Here is a 17940-nt window from a genome sequence, read left to right as displayed (position 1 = left end):
ATTCACACCTGTGGTTAACAACCAATTATGTCGTCACAAACAAAATACAACGTGTTTGGGAAATTTACATTTATATTTAAACACCAACAAGTTTAAAAATACTACTGTGACGTCACAATAAAAACAATGACTGTTCACTATTTAAACTTAGAATGTTAAGAATAAATTAGAGAAAAAATCATTCCTAACCAAACCAACCTTCCCAAATAAATCAAAATCATAATAAAAACAACTGTGCTTTATTGATAACAAATATTTTTGGTTCGACATTAGAGATCTATGAAGTTGTTTGCAGCAATTGACTGCAATTTAATGGTTAATTACGTCACAATCAAAAGCATTGTGACTAACAAACTAAGGAATAGAGGAGTTGATAAAATTGTTTTTGACTAGCAAATTAAGTAGAAAAAATATATTCAAAAACATAGATTGATTTCACTTAATCAGATTTTTTGTATAATTTGTGAATTTAAAGAACCTAAGAACTTTTGTATTTGATGAATCTCCAGCAGACACAAAAGTTATAAGAAATATTCTTGCTTCGAATCAGTTGAACATTTACAAAAAACAGGTAGAAAGCATAAACATTTTCTTAAAATTAACAGAAGTGGATTTTTACTTTATATAAAAACCCTGATTTTAACATTTACTCGAAATTGCGAATAACGTAAAAAATCGACCTTTTAAAATAAACGATTGATATTTTTGACCTTCAACTGACCTTGCATGGGCTGTCCGCGCATTCGTTGACGTCAGAAGCGCAGGTGTCGCCCTGGTAACCAGGTGCGCATGTGCACTGGAAGTTGTTTTTTGTTGAGGTGCAAGAACCCCCGTGATCGCAGGGGGAGTTGGCACAGAAGTCCACCTCGTCACAAAGAGCGCCTGTGACGTAACAACAGTTTTGTCACAAGGGATGTACGATACTGAGCATTTTATTCCGATAACGATAACCGATATTTTAGATGAAGAGTATCGCGATCCAATCTGATATCGAATGACGTCATAAACACGCTCAAACAAAGAAATACGTAAAATTATTTTAATTTCAATTATTTTAAGTTATTAGGCCAAAGTTTCCTTGTATTACTCGAAAAATGTAAAAGGTTTTTTTAGAAAAAATTTGACAAAAACACTTTTTAACAATTAAATGTGCCTAAAGCCCCCTTTTTACCCCCCATTTACCCACTTTTAATCTTGTACCGACCTGTGTATCCGCGGTTGCATTCGCATTCCTGTTGATAAGGGGGGGAACCCTCCACACAGGACCCCTCCTCGCACTGGCACAACTGGGTCATACAATCGTCCCCGGTGAACCCCTCAGGGCAGTCGCAGTAGGTGTGTCGTTTCCCCTTGTACCTCTGTTGCACACAAGTACCACCGTTCTTGCAGAACAAATCGCCACATTTCTCGCCGGAGTCCTCGCATAAAGCACCGTAGAAAGCTGACGTGCATCTGGAAACAATTATTGGGGGTTTAGTAGATTGCAATGATCGTTTGATTCTATCTATAAATTTGCCCTCGGAGGTTGTACAATAATAACATATAAATCAAACAATGTCAAATTCAAACAAAAATGTTGCCTTTTGACATTATCTTGTAAGATTCTAATAAAAAGTGAGATAAATGTCAAGGACCTGACTTATATAACACATCATAAATGCTTACTCGGCTGTATTTTGCGGATGAAATTTTTGCGGATGAAATTTTTTTATTGTTATGGAGATACAAGCAGTGTTTATAGGTATTGGTGACCGCCAAGAAATTTAACCACAAAAAACACAAAAATCAGAATAATTAAAGAAAAATACTTGTTCAAAATAAGAAACCAATTTCAAATTTATTCTTCGGCAAGCAAACACAAAAGTTAAAAACGTGGAATTCACAGAATCACAAAAGCAGTATTTTTCGCGACGGTCGCCATCTTTGATTGTTGGTTTTGCGCCAAAATACAAAAGAAGCGCGAATTTATCAAATCTGCCCAACCATATACCGCATTGTGACGTAATAACGGGTTAGCTTGTGATTCCATAGTAGGCTTATGATGAGAGGGCTACAGTGAAGGGATTGAACAATAAGGTGATTTTAATAAGAATCACAATTGTGGGTTGACGAACATTTACAACCGAAAGTTCAACGTATATCTAAGCAAAAGTAAAACAAATAAGAGAAAACCTCGAATAAAAGTTAAGAAAAAACATTTCAAATCATCACAAGCGGCATAATGTGTATTGTGACGTTTCACTCCGCCTTATGTGACGTCACAAATGATTGACAATCATCGCTAGAGATTCCCACGAAAGTAAATTGAGCCGGTTAAAGCTCGAGCAAGCGAAACTAATCAATTGTTATCGGTATTCCCGAAGCAACAAGCCTAATGGAGCGAGTATCATGACGCCATAAAGCAGCACAATTAAATTGTCCTGTGGGAACAATCACGACAATGCTCGAATTCGATAAGTGATGCTAAACAATGAGGTTAACAATGGGAATTGTCGGTTTAACAAACGAATGTGCTGATAATTCGAAATAAGTTTCAGGAAACCAGTTAATAGTGAAACAAGTGCCTATTTATTCAAACGTTATGTCAATCGTATTTAATGCTTGTGGAACTTAACTCAGTATTATAGCCTTAGAACGTTGGAAAACCCGCAATTTTATAAACGATTTCATCTAAAGATTAAAACTTCCTTCAATTTCATCTTTTATCTCCTTTTGACAAATTTCCACTTTGCATTCGATCGCAAACGCCTTCGGGCATTTTGCAAGAACAGCATCAATAAAACACCTAGAATGCCAATAAATATTAAAACGCTTTGCTTTTACATCGTAAACGATTTGTTTTACAACCAGCATTGTGACGTAACAGCAGGTAAGCACGCGATGCATTCCACGTGTTTTATGCAAGTGATCCGCGTGTGACGCAACAATCATCCCAGCTAAACACGTCACAGATAGGATTATGATGTCACAACTGTGTAAATTGCAGCGGCTTTAAATACTAAGAAAGAATTAGTAATTACAGGGTGTGAGTATAAGCCGGAAAATACAAGAATACGTTCTCAAACACTTTCAAACTGTTACATGAATCAAAACTTTGGGAATATTAAAGCCCATCCATATTTTCATCTATGTTGTATAAGAATATATATTTTTTAAGTTGTTTAGTGTTTTCTAATCTCTAGATAAAAACAAATTGGAGAGAATTTAAAGTAAATTAAGTTCGAAACTTTCCCAAGCTTTCGAACTTCACGCTTAATTTATCTGCTTTTGATCGCGAGGTTTTGTGTTTGGTGTTTGAATGGTCAACCACAAACAATTGGTTAAAGTGTAACTGGTTGTTGCACGGCAGGCACTAGTGTACTTCCACTTGCTAAAGTTTGTAAAACACTCCGAACAAGCAACAAATCATAAACTGGCTGAAGGAACTAATTTGTTTGCATTTCAACAAGTTTCAAGTTGAAGCTAAAAAACACTTTGATACGATCCTACGAAATTGAACGTCTAGAATAGATGTTAAAATGTTTTTACCAAAAGTTCTATTTAAAATATTGTACTTTCCATTTTTAACTTTTTTTTTCGAATTTCTGTATTAAAAAAAACATTGATTTTTATATGCAACTGAAATATGGTTTAAAATAACATACGTTGTTTAAAATCTTGACAAACTAATAAACCTACAACGACTAGCATTTGATGAGCTCTCGTGCTTTATTAAGCACACGAGAAGCATGGTGGGTAAATAAGGTGGCACTTTTATCGACAAAGTGTGCTGTGAAATGACAAGCTAACACAAGCGACTGAAGAGAGTTAGTTCATTTATCAATGAAATGTGGGAAATTGACAAGCTCAACCACCTACTTATCGTTTTATTCGTTAATTTTGTGATTTTTTTGTGTTTGACCAAGGTTGTCAATAAATAGATAATAGAAAATTCATCTTTAAATTTTGTGATATAAAAATACTAATTGCGTTGAAACATGTTTTTGTATTGGCAATTGACAGATATTGTTTGTTTTATGTTTTTGGTATAATAGTGACATCAGAGTTGTAGATTTAAACTGATTTTAAACTTAACTTCAAACTTTTTTTTCAGTCACATCAAAACCCATTTTCATCACGAATTTTTATCTAAACTCTGTGCATATCCTGAAAGTCAGCGTCCCACAAAACAGTGTTGTTCAAAGCTAGCAATCCACTGTGTGTGTTCGAGCGCTGGCGTCGAGCAAGTTGCGACCACAAAAGCTAGAAGCAGAAGCTTGTTGAGATAAGCACAAAACACACTTCGCTCAACCACCAGTAGATAAAATGGCGGGCACTTTCAGACGGGTAAGTTTAGAAATGTGTAGAGGAAAAATGAAAGAACATGTCTGCAAACGTTGTTGTATTTTTACCTTTTTAAGGGATAAAGAACTTGTCTGTTTAATTTACCAATTATCAGCTGGAACAATTTCTAGATTTACAAGTTTCCAGAAACTCAAAGTGTTGATCATATGAAAAAGGATAAAAAAAACATTTGCCATAACGAAATACAGAAATAAAAACTTGGCAAGTTGGTCGACAATTCTAAAGCGTCACGTTCCCAAGGTTTAAATAGCGGAAAAGGCCGTTAAATTTTAGCGTGTTGGCAATTACAAGTCGGAGAGGTGCATTTATACGCGCCCGTGTAGGTGGTTGTAGGCGCTGCTAATTACCGACTAAGAGCTGTTTAATTTCACCGAGATTTCACCGGCACAGCCTCGGGCAATCTGCTGTGTGTGTGAGACAAGTGCTGGTGGGAATCTCACGACGTTTTGTTCAATTTGTAAAAACTTTAACTGTGTCTAATGCATTAAGCTGAAAAAAAATACCGAAGTAGTCAGCTTCGGTTATTTTACATATTTTTAACATGCTTACACAGTTTGATCCCTTAAAAATTTTAAGCCGTTATCAAAACCTTAAAAAAACTGTCTGTGTACTTCATTATAGATTAGGAAGTAATATGGGAGCAAAACGTTTCGCACAAAACATAATAATAAAGGTTTCTACATTTGTTTTCTCGTGCGTGTGTATGTTGTGTGAACAAAAACATCGGGACACAATTCAAAAAAGCTTTAAAATGTTCGTTTTAAATTCACCACTACTTTACAAACGATTTGAGCTAAATAAACGTCTTTATTCATTGACGGTCAAACTACGAAAAAAAAAGCTTTCGTTGTTTATTTGTGATTTATCGATGGTCAAAATAACAATCCAATTAAAACCTTATAAATATTAAGATAAAAATTGTTCAAGATAAATCCAGGAAAGTTGCAAAAACTAAAAACTTCAACCACGAACGAAAACAAACTTGTTTAAAAACTGCGTTTGCTTTTAACACAGGGAGGTGCGATCATTGAAGCGGAACAAGGTGCGAACAAAGATGAACCGGAAGTGGATTTGTGTGATCAGGAAGTGACGTTGTGTACATTCCCACGCTTCTAGAACCACTGGACAAACTGCATCGTGACGTTACAACGCGATCGCACCAAGTTCATTGTTGGGTGACAATTAGTAAACTAGATCAAAGTGACTGTTAATCAACCTTTTTTACGAATTTTTTAAACATACTCTTGATTCGTGGCAAAATTCGGACAAAGTTCGCAAAATATCGCGTTTATTTCAACGTTTATTGTTTGATATCGGCGGGTTGGGCCAATGTTGCTATTTTTATACAAAGTTTTCTGCGATAAGTTAAAACTGCTATATTTCCTGTTAAAGCGTGGCAAAGCCGGGTATTTGATCGAGTTTGAAATATTTGTAGCAAAATTGGAAAGCGCTTTCGCGTAATGGAGACAAACGAGACAATGGAATCGTTCTTTTTGTTTGTTAGTTCCGTCACAAACAAACAAACCGCTGAAACAATGAGGCGACGATAAACAGGATTGTGACGACATAAACACGACGTGGCGGCAGACGCCAGATAGAGCAGCTCCAATTTACTTGAAATCACCCAATTTGGGCGTCGCGATTTCTTATGTGACGTCACAAAGAATAGTATCCCCGCTTTGCACCTGCCTAAGGTCACGTGACACAACAGCCGAAGAGCGGCGTTTTTTTATTTGGAAACAAACTTTGAAAGATTCGGGTAAAACAGCTTGAAATAAATCGTATTCACGCGTTTTTTAAGTTAATTTTGCTTAAATTATAACAGAGTCGAATAACAATTAGTTTTTTGGCGCAGTTTGGCTTTTTTAGATTTTTTAATTACTTAGAAAAACTGCAAATAATAATAAGGTTAGTCTTCAAATAAAATTTATTTGATTTATTACAATTTGAACCCAAAAAATCACTGAACAATGAATTCTATTGTCGTTTGAAAGAACAGCGGTTTGGATTTTTTAGATTTATTCTATTGTCTTGAATTCAATTAGGATTAAGGTTTATCTTAAAAGAAATACCATTTAATTACAATTTAAACCCAGAATGTTAAAAAATTGTTCACTTTTTACTCTTTAGAGTTAAAAAGCAATAAAGTGACTTCTTATAAGTTTACAGCGTTAACTGCGCCCAGAAATTCTCACTTTAACAAACTTCAACCAGAGCGTGTGCATCCACCGTGACGGCGTGACCAGTCAAGCGTGTTTCCTCGCGACAAACTGTCTGCTTCAACAAAAGCCGCGGGGGTTCGAGGAAAAGGGGGTAAAACTGGGGTTAGGGGGTCCTTGGGTCTTCATGTAATAATCCTAACATTTATAAAGCTTTAAACTAAGGCTGCATTTTGTGAAAAGAGCTTTGATATTCATTTTATTGATATTTAGAACCTCCAGCTATTATGGTCGGAAATATCTTACACTGAAGTTTACAATTTAAATCCAAAGTTAAACAAAGATACAAAAAGGTGAAAAAACAAAAAAAAATGATTAGAAACTTAGAAAAAATTAATCACCTTATAATTGGAAAACCCAATAAACATATTATTTTGTATTGTTTTAGCCTTTCTCATAAAACTATGTTTTGGCATTACAATCCCATACGTTGTGTATCTTACTAAAGTTTTATAAACTCCATCTAACATAACACAACCAACTAAGGACGCCCCCCTCCGTTATAAAGGAGCCAACCCCTGGAAACTTGCCGGTGTTTAGTTACAAGCACTCAAACCAACGCGTCACGCTTCGCTGGGCACCGGTGTGCGTTGGAAGGTGCCTTACTAGATGAGCGCCACTGGAACCTGGAACCATAGGAACCACTGGAACCTGAAACCAGGAACCATTGGAACCTGGAACCACTGAAACCATTGAAACCTGGAACCATTGGAACCTGGAACCATTGGAACCTGGCGCAATTGCGGCCAAACTAAGTGCACGGAGAACAAAACATTTTGGAGTTCTTCTAATATCCAACCTAGAATCTATAGCCGGTAAACACTAAAGTTGGAACTCATAAATTACTGAAAACTCAGCTGAACAATATTTAAACAAGTTAACAAACCGCATTGTAATTTCAGCGTTGTGGAGTGTAACGTCCATTCAGGACGCGGTTAGAAGGTAAAACGCGCACTAGATGCTCAATACACAACGGGCAATGTAAAGACATTTTGACAGCTACACTTCAAGTGTTAAAACTTCGACCAACTTGTTCATTTCGACATTTTGACCAATCAAGGAGCGGAAACGTCACAATGGGCCTGTTACGTCACAGTGCTACTTGAGGCGTCACAGACTTATAGGCACCTCACCGTGGAGCGAAGGGTAAGATAGTGCTGGTTGAAAGTACGGAGGAAATATTGCGAGAATCGGTGACAAGCAGTTCCTAAATCCCAATCGCGATTTATTGTAATAATTATTTGCTTGACGTGTAAACTCAAAGGCCCGAAAACTTAAAAATTCCGAGTTAAACATGATTTAAAGTTTGTGTAAAAACTACAACAAAATCAAACGGCGAAAAAAAGTTTGAGACCCGGCCCATGGGTTGACAAACACTGGTTTAAAGGATTCTATATTTAACGGAAAGCGGCTTTATTAGTTCTTAAATTTAAATGAATTATTATTTTTAAATATGACAGCTTTGCTTAAACTTTTGAGATAAACTTTTTACAACGCATAAAACACGTTTGAAGGTTCAGTAGCGAACAACTATCTTGGTTGTATCCAGCGTTTGTATAAGTCTTGTAAAAAGCCAAAAGTTTCGGCAAGCAACTGGCCGTCCAATGGTTTGTAAGGTCGCATTCAGACCCCATTAGGCTCCTTTATTCGCTGGATGTGGAAAGTAACACGACACCAACATAAATGCTTCGGAAGCTTTCCACGCCGAGATTAAAGCGAGAGAAACAATTGAATTCTTGACTCGCTGAAGTAATTGCGACACTCGATAGAAAGTTGAAGCCCGTCGACTAACTTAAAATAAAGCTTGTTTTTTTTTTGGAAGGACGACATTTTTCTAAACACCAATCCTATTGAATCGTTTGAATTGGTGTACCTTCCAAAAATGCGCATTTTTTAATGAACTTAAGGCCGTTGTTTCTACGTCGTATAATTAGGGAATGTAAATAAATTTTGGAGCGTTATAGTTGGAGCTTGTAGTTAAACGTTTAATTAATATCAAATCCCATACAGAAGTTGGAACTCGTTTTTTTTTTGTATAGGATTTGAAAACAATAGCGAAGTTTAAAAGTTGACTCCAAAAACGCTTGTTAACAGTTAGCTTCTTTTACATTTGTGGGCGCACATTTGGGGAGTATAGGTGGTTTTGTTTTGCGCAGAGGGTTTAAAATACTCGCGATGTTGGTGTCGAATGTTGAAAGGCAGGACACATGTGTTTGAATGCTGAGGTCACCTCATAATGGGCTGGTTAAACAAACACGACAAGCTGAGCATTAAACGGAGCTGGGAACACGATCCAGGCACAATGAAGCGATGACGGTTGTGTGACAATAGAAGGGGTCGAGGGGGTATGAGAAAGCAGGGGAACACACAGACACACAGACACACACGCAACATCTTGCCAACATTAACAGCAGGGATATATTAAAGGACTTTCAAAAACTTTCAGTCTACAACCCCCCTCTATTTTGTTGAAAATTATCGCGAAACTTTAAATTAAATAGTTGATTGCCGTATTAATCTTATACAAAAACTCAAGACAAAAAAGTAAGAGGTTAAACATTGTGTGAAACAGAACATTTTTCGCTGTTTGCTTCTAGGCGAATTTGTTGGATGAAAAACTTTCTATAAAATCTAATGAAGCTTTACTGACAAGCCTTCGCACTCTTATCGCGACCGATCAGGAAACCAGTGATAACAGAAACTTAATCGGGAATAAACTGAAGTTAATATGACAAGTTAAAACATGAACTTCATAACACTTGAACTAAAGTGGCTTTGAATTTCCACCGTGGGCAGAAGTTTAAAATAAAAGTGATTTCAAGTAGGTTATGCGTCATTATTGTCACGTTTTACGGAAGAAATCGCTGGAATTTTTACGCAAGTCTCGGTAATTGGAGTTTTTCCTTTTTAGGTTGCATTGATACAAATTAACATTTAAGCAAACTATGGAGCATAATGGCTGGAGGTTGTAGTTCGACGTAGAATGAATATCAAAGCCCATACAGAAGTAGTTAGCATTTTGAACGTTTCGAATAAACCATGTTACAAATGAAGCAAGAATTGTTTGAGACGTTCAAAATATTGTAAAATCTCCAAAAAACAATAGGTTTTGTGTGATTTCGGACAATATCGCACAAACAATATTAACTTTTTAAACTTTGCATTCGATTTCGCAGCAGATGGCCGTTATAAAGGCTTCAAGCCGAGGCCACAGCGGTGGGCCGCCACATTTCATGAAATAGCGTGAGCCCAGCGTGCATGTCGCGAGATTTCATGAAAATGTGCGTGGCCAGTGGAACGGTGCCGACCCACTTGGGTCAAAACCAACTGACCGGTAATAATGGAATCAACTGCACAGCGAACAAAAACAATGCGCCCGCTCCAGAACGCAGAGATAATGCCGCGTTTATTACGTCACCGCGCAAGATTTTCGGCGGGAAAGCGATTCTTTGGGGAACAATGGATTGGAAAGTGGGACAATCGGATTATAATTGTTATGAAATAATAAGAAAGACACTAGAATGTGGCCGATTATGTTTCGAGGCACCTGCTAATAATAAGGTCTAGGGTTGGCATTAAAAGATTATTACAAATCAATTTGTGGGTAATATCGCTCGTCTATAAAGGAACGTATATTCAGCGTTTTAGTTGAAATTGTGTTTGTTTATTTAAAAAAATTATACCAAAAAATATATTTTTCGCTTTAAGTTTGATATATAGAAAGACGGGATTTATTTATCACCAACCATTTTGTGGATTAATAACAAAGATTAACACATAATACCAAAAACGTCAATAAAATAAATCCTGTTACATCGTGGTTTTAAACAAAAGTCGCTCATATTTTTTTAGAAAACGTTCATAAAATGACCGACAACATAGATAGAAAGACAGGAATAACATTTCGTCTCAACCGCGAACATGCTGTGGATATCAACTGTATGCGTGGGCCTCTGGGGTTTAACGCAAAGTTGCACCTGCTTGGTTGGATAGAGCCACAGGGGAGCCAGCAGTGGTGAGGCTCCGACAAGCTCCTTTCTCAGTGATATCGAATAACCGCGCACACACACAACACTAGAGCAATGAGTCGCTGGAATTCGCGCGACACTTCGCTGCTTTCTGGCTGGCTGGCTTGCTTATACACTTTGCAATGGCGGATATAACGAACCGCAGAATATTATTGGTGGAGGTTATTTTTAGCATGAAATTTCAAACAACTGTATGCTATTTAAACTGGTTGGGTTCATGAGGTTACAATAAAAAAACCATAACTTTCATGAATTTGTTTTTTGTTTGTTTTTTGCCTACTTTGTGTATTTCAATTCTAGCGCCAACTAAAAAATAAACATTACTTACTAACTAAGTTTAATTTTTTTTAATTAAATAAAATATATTTTAAATGGTTTTATTTTAACCTTAAATTTGATATGGTATTTCATCTTTAATTATCACAAAAAACTTATTTCACACTAAAATAAAAATTATTCAGTTTCTTAATTTTGACAGTTGTGTTAATAAAATAATCTCAAAATCCTTTTAAACTAAAGTGTCTCGTTATTGTAATTTTTTGCCAAACTAGGTAAAAGTTTTTACCCACTCTTTCACAACCAAAACATGTCAGAATAAAAATCTTGAAACGAAAAATACCCGCAATAATCCTTGTTGTCCGATCTCCGAATGCACGTCCCTCCATTCTGGCAAGGAAGGTTTCCTTTTGTGCAAAGCAGAGCTGAAAAACAAAACAAGTTCATTAAAATAAGTTCAGAAATGAATGACACCAAAATTGATCGTAAAAACACCAGGATTTAAGCGCACTTTAGCAAATGAAGACAGCTTTACTGAATATTGGCATGTAAAAAACAATGTGACCGGAATAGGTTTGTTAATGTTATCAAGAAAAATAGACATCAAGTGGGCAATTTTTTAGATGATTTTCTTTTGGCAAAAACGTTAAATTATTTTAAATTACACAAATTTTTGAATTAATCAATATAATTGTTGGCAAATAAATAAAAAAATATGGTTTATTGTAATAAAAACACTTTTCTAAAACATATAAACAGCATTGAAGGTATGCCAGATGCCAGTAAATAGCTAATCAATAAATATGGTGAAATAGCGACTTTGTTGGGTCCTTGTAACACTAAAGAGAGTCCTCAATGCACCCTGAGTAGCCTCTTGTAACCAACCAAGCGATAATATCGTGGGAAAATGTGCCTCAAAGCGCTTGTTTAACAAGCTACGCCCGCTTGCATCAGATTTCATGAAACCCAAAACAAAAACTAATGCAGCCGTGAGCTTAAACTTTCAAACAAACATAATTATGGCGTCGATAACAATGTTTGGGACCAAAAAAGATTAACAATTCAGGAATAAAGCCTTTTTTATTTAAAATTTGACATTTGAAATATTTATTAAACTTAGATACAGATATTAACTTTATATATTTAGTTTAAAAATTTAAGCATTTGTACAAAAACACAAAATGTTGAGTTTGAGTAAAGGCAAAAATCCTTTTAATTTACAAAACTGATATTTGAAATATTTATTTGCAAAATTTATAAAACTGAAATACAGACGTTAACTAACATGTATTTGGTTTACAAAATCAGGCAAAATGTACATTTGTTCAAACAACACAATATGTTAATGACAACATACTTTTATTATTACCTGATGATATAATTTGTTGAGTCAGAAATGCAAACGCGAATAGTGAGATACTTTGCATTTTATATCCCATGTTTGGAAATTTTGGTAAAATTATTTCCAAATGAATTTCAACACTCAGCAGCAATTTTTCTTCATCGAATAAAACCTTTTGTTCACAGAAGTATTCCACAAAGTTTTCGCAGATGTTTTTTTATTTCTTCTTGTTTAACTTTATTCAATACAACGTTGCATTTCAGCAAGATCTTATAAAATTGTTCAGAAATCACTTTAAAAGATCTGTAACAAATAAATGAGGCATTGTACAATTTAAACAGATGAACCATTAACTTTCAATTAACAAAATGCCATAATCTAATCTAACAAACACTGAAGATAGCTTGTTATATGAAATAATTTAGCAGAACTTTTAATAAACTCAAGTTGAGATTTAAAAAATAAACAAATAAAAGTAATACACTGGGCGCCATGAATTGTCATATTTTCTTAATGTTTTTAAACAATTTTATGAAACATTAATTTGTTTATAAAAGCCTGACAAATATATTAATAAACTAAATATTAAGCAAACTTGTAGATTCATAGCTAATCTACTGAACAAATTATCGTAAATAAAAATGCTTCTGAAGCATATTTAATAATTACAATGTTTAAATTCCTTTCTATTCGATCAACAATTGATGATATCATTAAACCAAAGGTGTTAAAGAAATAACCCTTCTAACTGCTCTAAAGCACGAGCTGGTCCACTTGAAATGCTCCGCTAAGATTTCAGACGTCCAGACATAAAAAGAAAAACGGAAACATCTCGACTTTTTTCGCGACAAACTTTCCGAACAATCGAAAGAAAAAAAAGGAAAGAAAAGAAAAAAATGACTGCGCTGTAGCACAATCTAGCGGCAAGTAGAATGGCTGATTAAAACAACTTTTTAACTTTTGCTGATTTAAATGCTTTATTAAGCTATAATTCTTTACAATCAACTGTTTTGATCTACTAATATGAATCAACAATAACTTACAGTGTTGTTACAGACATTGGCCATAAAACAGACCACAATGACGACATTCTATTGCTTTAAAACAGTGATTTCCAAACTGTGTGCCATAGTACACTAGAACTAGAAATCTGCCTCGAGAGACTTTTTGTATTTTAGGAAAATAGGGTATTTGTATTTAATGGCATGCACGCAACCATTTGAAAGTGGAATACGCACTATCCTTTACAAAATTGATAATATTTAAACCTTTACATATAGTTCGTCGTGTAACAAGGGCGGTTGCAAAGTAACTACATAGTTGTTTGGTAAAAAGTGGGCCGCAAAATATTTACAACTTTTTTACTGAGCCGCAAGCTCACAAGTTTGAGAATCACTGCTTTTAAAAGATCCGGACCAGTAGGACTGCGGAGTTGGTTAAAAATAACCCGAGTCCGGTCCTGACTCTATAACCTGTATTCCGGCAATTTACGTAACTAAAATAACGTGGATATTCAGCAATCCATTCACATCAGTGTCGGATAATTCACTTACAATACCTGGTTTGAAAATATTCCACCATATGTAATTCTGACTCTAAAATTTCAGGTTGGCGGCAATATCAGTTTTAAAATTTGCTACTGCTCTTACTCGAGTCCCGAGTCCGACTCCGCAGCCCTGCGGATGGGGATGTCAAATCATTAACATCTCCCATATTCTCTATTTGCGAGGATCACTTTATTACAAGAACGACTAAAAAATTCAGATATAAGGTCGCAGAGTTACGTCATAATCATAACGGAACGTCTTAAAGCAACTAACCGCGATGTTGCCGATCGGTGTCTTGCTGAAATCTTATAGTTTGGAAATCTGGATCTAAATGCGTTCAAGGAGTTAGCGACAAAGTATTTGTGGGATAAGGAAATTGGTTTATTGCAGACCCTGGGCAACTACGGGTTTTTAATAGAATTAAGCCTTCACGTCTTTTTTACTAATTTTGGAATATTTTATAGAATGAATGCACATGCAAGGCGTCCCCACATGTTCCTATACTTTAACTAGCTTGCTAAAACTAAAATACTTGTAGCTATCCTTACAAAGGAAAACCCTTTATTGATCCGGCCAGCCAAGACATAATCTGCCTCTCATGCGGTCCCCTGTCAAGAATAATTTACCACCCCTGGTTTATTAGGTTTAAATTCCCACATTTATATTTTAAAAGACGCGCACTGCAATATACCTAAAGAATTGCGCAAATTATTCGAAATAATTATATTATTTTTCCGGCAGTTGCATTATTAAAATAGTCAAACAATTGGTTTGGAGACACGACTAGGTATTATTTTACCGGTAGGTCATCCATTTTGTTTTCACATTTAATATAATTTTTATTTAGACACCAGCAGTGTTTTTTTCAGGTGTTTTGAGGATATGTACCATTATACACAAATAACATCAATGCACATAAGGATTTATATTTATACAATTCGAAGCATTGATGGCCGATATATTGTTACTCCGATAACGACACTGGAGATTTTGCACAAAAAGTGCCGAGATCCGATGACGTCGGTAATATGAATAAATAAATAAATAAATAAATAAAGGGAATGAAATTAAAATGGTAAAATTGTAATTTATTTCAGGTTTCTGGGCGAAACTTTGCTTTAGAGTTAAAAGTTTGGTTACCTTCATTTACAATTTTTTCAAAAGTTAAATTCGTGTACCGATACTAACATTTGATATCGGCCCTGACCCGATATTACCGGACATCTAGTCCACATCAGGTTTCTGCTTGGTGATCATTCACCGCTTAAGTGTTTAAATAAAAAGATGCACAGAAACAGTGAATATGGTAAGTGGTATGTTAGTTTGAAACGTTTACTTGTTTAAAATAAAACATTGTACTTTTAATTTTGCCTTATGTGTCGTAAATTACGTATCCATGTTTCTAAGATGCCTCGATGTTTCATTTCGTTACTTTGTGTTTCTAATAATATTTTACGCCTTTTTTCCCTCACTTGTCACGTGATGCAGATATAAACGTCAACGTCGTTATTGCAGAAACAGCGACCGATCACTCATTATACTCGTTGTGAACTTGCATTTCATCATAAAAATAAGCCATTTTGTGGAAAGCATGATTGCTAAATTTCATAGTTTGATATCTAGGTATATTATTTACGCTTTTCGACAAAAAGGGCGATTACACCCCGGAGTTTAACTATAAAATTTTTGTGGTTCTAACAATTATTTCGGGTCCTTTATTTTCCACTTGATGTAAGTTTAAGCACTTTCCGCTAGAAACAAAGTTAGTCCAAGGTGTCAAATTGCGCAATCGGCATCGTGAACCATATATCCCTCCGCCGAATGAACTCACTACTGACTTTTCCATGATACAACAGCCTTTATTATTTAAGCGTCTAAGCAAGTTATTTGGCCCGAAAGCAGGTGCGAGAGTGAAATAACTTTATTTCCGGACGCATCAAAATTTTTATAGATGACGTTACAAAGCTACGTCATACTGAGACATCTAAAGCAGGTAACGCAAGAAAACCTTATTCGATGTAATGGGCAAAATACAATTGAAAGATTGAAGAGATTAAGGGATAGCCGGATTGAAGGTTATATTTTTCATTTACCGGAACACCGTTGAGAATAGCTCCGACTAATTCCACCACTGACCTACCAGATCACTTGGTTGTCAACCTGATTTCGACTAATCAAAGAGCTCGCAATTAAAACCAAACCTTATACTTTGATGCCCTAACCTGCCAATCATAGATGTCATGGTCACTGTAAGCACGCCCAGAATAAAGTAGATTATTGCTTTAATTTGTCAAACAACTTTATTTAAAGGTGTTTAAACGTTAAACACAATTATTACAATCAAAACGCAACAATAATGGCCGCCTTTTGGGCACTTCAACAGGACACAGATAATTTCTATGCACTATCTAAGTTCCATTGAAAACAATGTAATTTTATAACGCCACGATGTGATCTAATTTTGCTATGTTTGATGAAAATGTTCGTCCAGCCGAACCAAAACCCTGGGTGCGATTTCTATAGTTTCCAACTTGGTCTATTGAGAATTGTGCTTGGTTGAAAGTTTGGCCTGGGGCGGTTTTATGCGACCAGCGAGTTCATCATTACACCTTCAGAGAAAGTGAAATACGAGTTGTCGTTTGGTTTAAGGCAAACTGTAGAAAGTTAGTGCTTTCATTACTGCGATAAAGAACACCTTCAGCTGTTTTAGTCCGGTTTTATAAGAGTTTTTTACTTTGGTCGAACGAACAAAAGACCAGGTTTATGTGGTTTAGCTTGCTTCATACTTTTTTAGCTTGATATTTTAAAAGCAAATGTTGCAAACGTTTGTTTAATGTGAACTGTTAGGCTACTGTTAAATTCGTTGTAAGTTATTAGGAATTGATTAACAAATAAAGCCCGGAATCATTGCATTGGGTACGAAATAAGAAGTGATAGAATTACAAACTTAAAAACTCGCAAAATATTGCATTAATTGTCGTTAATTTGCAAGTCTTTTGTTACCCTCTGTTATATTTTGTCTAGAAATGAAGTGAATACGAATCAACTATTTTGTAATATGGTGTTCACTAAACCTTAATAGTGGTTCTCAACTTGAGGCACACATACAAATAAATAAATTAAGAACCACTAGTTTTACGCGAGTGTGAATAAAAATCAAAGCACCAAATACATTGTGTTTGTTGCTACAGATGTTCTTGCCAGGTTACAGACGCTGTTCGACCTTTCTAGCGCTTGTTGGAAGTCCAGTCGTTGTAGTTCTCCTGCTGCTTATGGTGTCACTAATTGGTTTGTGGAGTCTGCAAACCCACACCAGACAAAATAAGGCGGAACTGGCAACTGCTGTTTCCAGCCTCAACAAAGGACAGCAACAATTACTGATTGTCCAGGACCACGTGGCTGAGTCTCTGCGTGACCTTGAGGATTACCTGAGGTCACAGCAGGAGAGCTTACATCGCGTCGATCGCTTCACGAGACAAAGGAACTTGATTGTTTCAGGGATTCCAGAAAGAGACGACGAAAATGTGGAATCCATGGTTCGCGAACTTTTCCTCAAAAAGTTGGGAATTTCCTTTGAAAACCGCGACATTGAAGAGGTCAGTTTTTTAAAATGCTTATCTTTATATTATTTTACATAAAAAAAAAAAATATTTTTATTTTTGTCGACAGGTGAAAAGGTTTGGAAGAAAAATCCATTTTCCTTCTGGTGGCGAAGGAAGAAAAATAAAAGTCCGTTTCCTGAATTTTCAAGACAAAGAATTCGCGTTAGAACAATCAAAAACTTTTCTGAGGAACTCTTCCTATGCAGTGGACACTGACGTCGATTGATAATTTAACGATTTTAGAACTAGGATCACTTATTAAAATGCGTTCTTTTAAATTTATTTATTGTTAGTTTTCTATTTTCCACAATACAAGAATAATTTTTGCTTTTTGTCAGAAAACCAAGTTTATTTGCGGATTATGGCGTAGTTATCTGCGTGAATCGTTATGAGCTTGCGTATCCTTGCCAACAAATGAAGCAAAAAAAATAAAAAAAATTACGAACAGAGTTTTGAAACATAATTCTTGCGTATCTAACCACAATATTAATGCAAAATTCCACCCATTTAAAACCAAAACATCCAAATAGTATAATGTAGAGCGCTCGTCTAGAATCCTACCACAACGAACATTATTTGGGT

General features: G+C 35.5%; 2 protein-coding genes across 2 annotated transcripts in view; one reads left to right on the top strand and one right to left on the bottom strand.

Annotated features, from left to right (window-relative positions):
• LOC146134704 (uncharacterized) overlaps positions 1-12504 on the bottom strand; it is a 37702-nt gene extending 25198 nt beyond the window's left edge. Inside the window, exons 1-4 of the mRNA XM_083397131.1 lie at positions 12237-12504; positions 11211-11292; positions 1205-1452; positions 722-882 (exon numbers count right to left, since the gene is read on the bottom strand). Coding sequence (XP_083253257.1) covers positions 722-882; positions 1205-1452; positions 11211-11292; positions 12237-12306 — 561 coding nt within the window. The 5' untranslated portion in view covers positions 12307-12504. The remainder of the gene's footprint in view (positions 1-721; positions 883-1204; positions 1453-11210; positions 11293-12236) is intronic.
• Positions 12505-16876: 4372 nt separating this feature from the next.
• On the top strand, positions 16877-17807 carry LOC146134703 (uncharacterized). Its single transcript, XM_083397478.1, has 2 exons — positions 16877-17352; positions 17426-17807. The coding sequence occupies exons 1-2, from the start codon at positions 16948-16950 to the stop codon at positions 17582-17584; spliced, it is 564 nt and encodes a 187-aa protein (XP_083253604.1). The 5' UTR covers positions 16877-16947; the 3' UTR covers positions 17585-17807.
• The last annotated feature ends 133 nt before the right edge of the window (positions 17808-17940 follow it).

The sequence above is a fragment of the Ascidiella aspersa genome, chromosome 9, assembly GCF_963924565.1.
Source record: "Ascidiella aspersa chromosome 9, kaAscAspe10.2, whole genome shotgun sequence".
NCBI lineage: Eukaryota > Metazoa > Chordata > Ascidiacea > Phlebobranchia > Ascidiidae > Ascidiella > Ascidiella aspersa.
The sequence above is the reverse complement of the archived record's forward strand: the minus strand, read 5'-3'. Positions and strand labels throughout refer to the sequence as shown.

Excerpts from the sequence above, each read along its gene's own strand:
- LOC146134703 (XM_083397478.1), top strand. The coding sequence starts at position 16,948 with ATGTTCTTGCCAGGTTACAGACGCTGTTCGACCTTTCTAGCGCTTGTT. Across the intron at positions 17,353-17,425 it reads AAAACCGCGACATTGAAGAG|GTGAAAAGGTTTGGAAGAAA; the intron begins GTCAGTTTTTTA and ends TTTTGTCGACAG.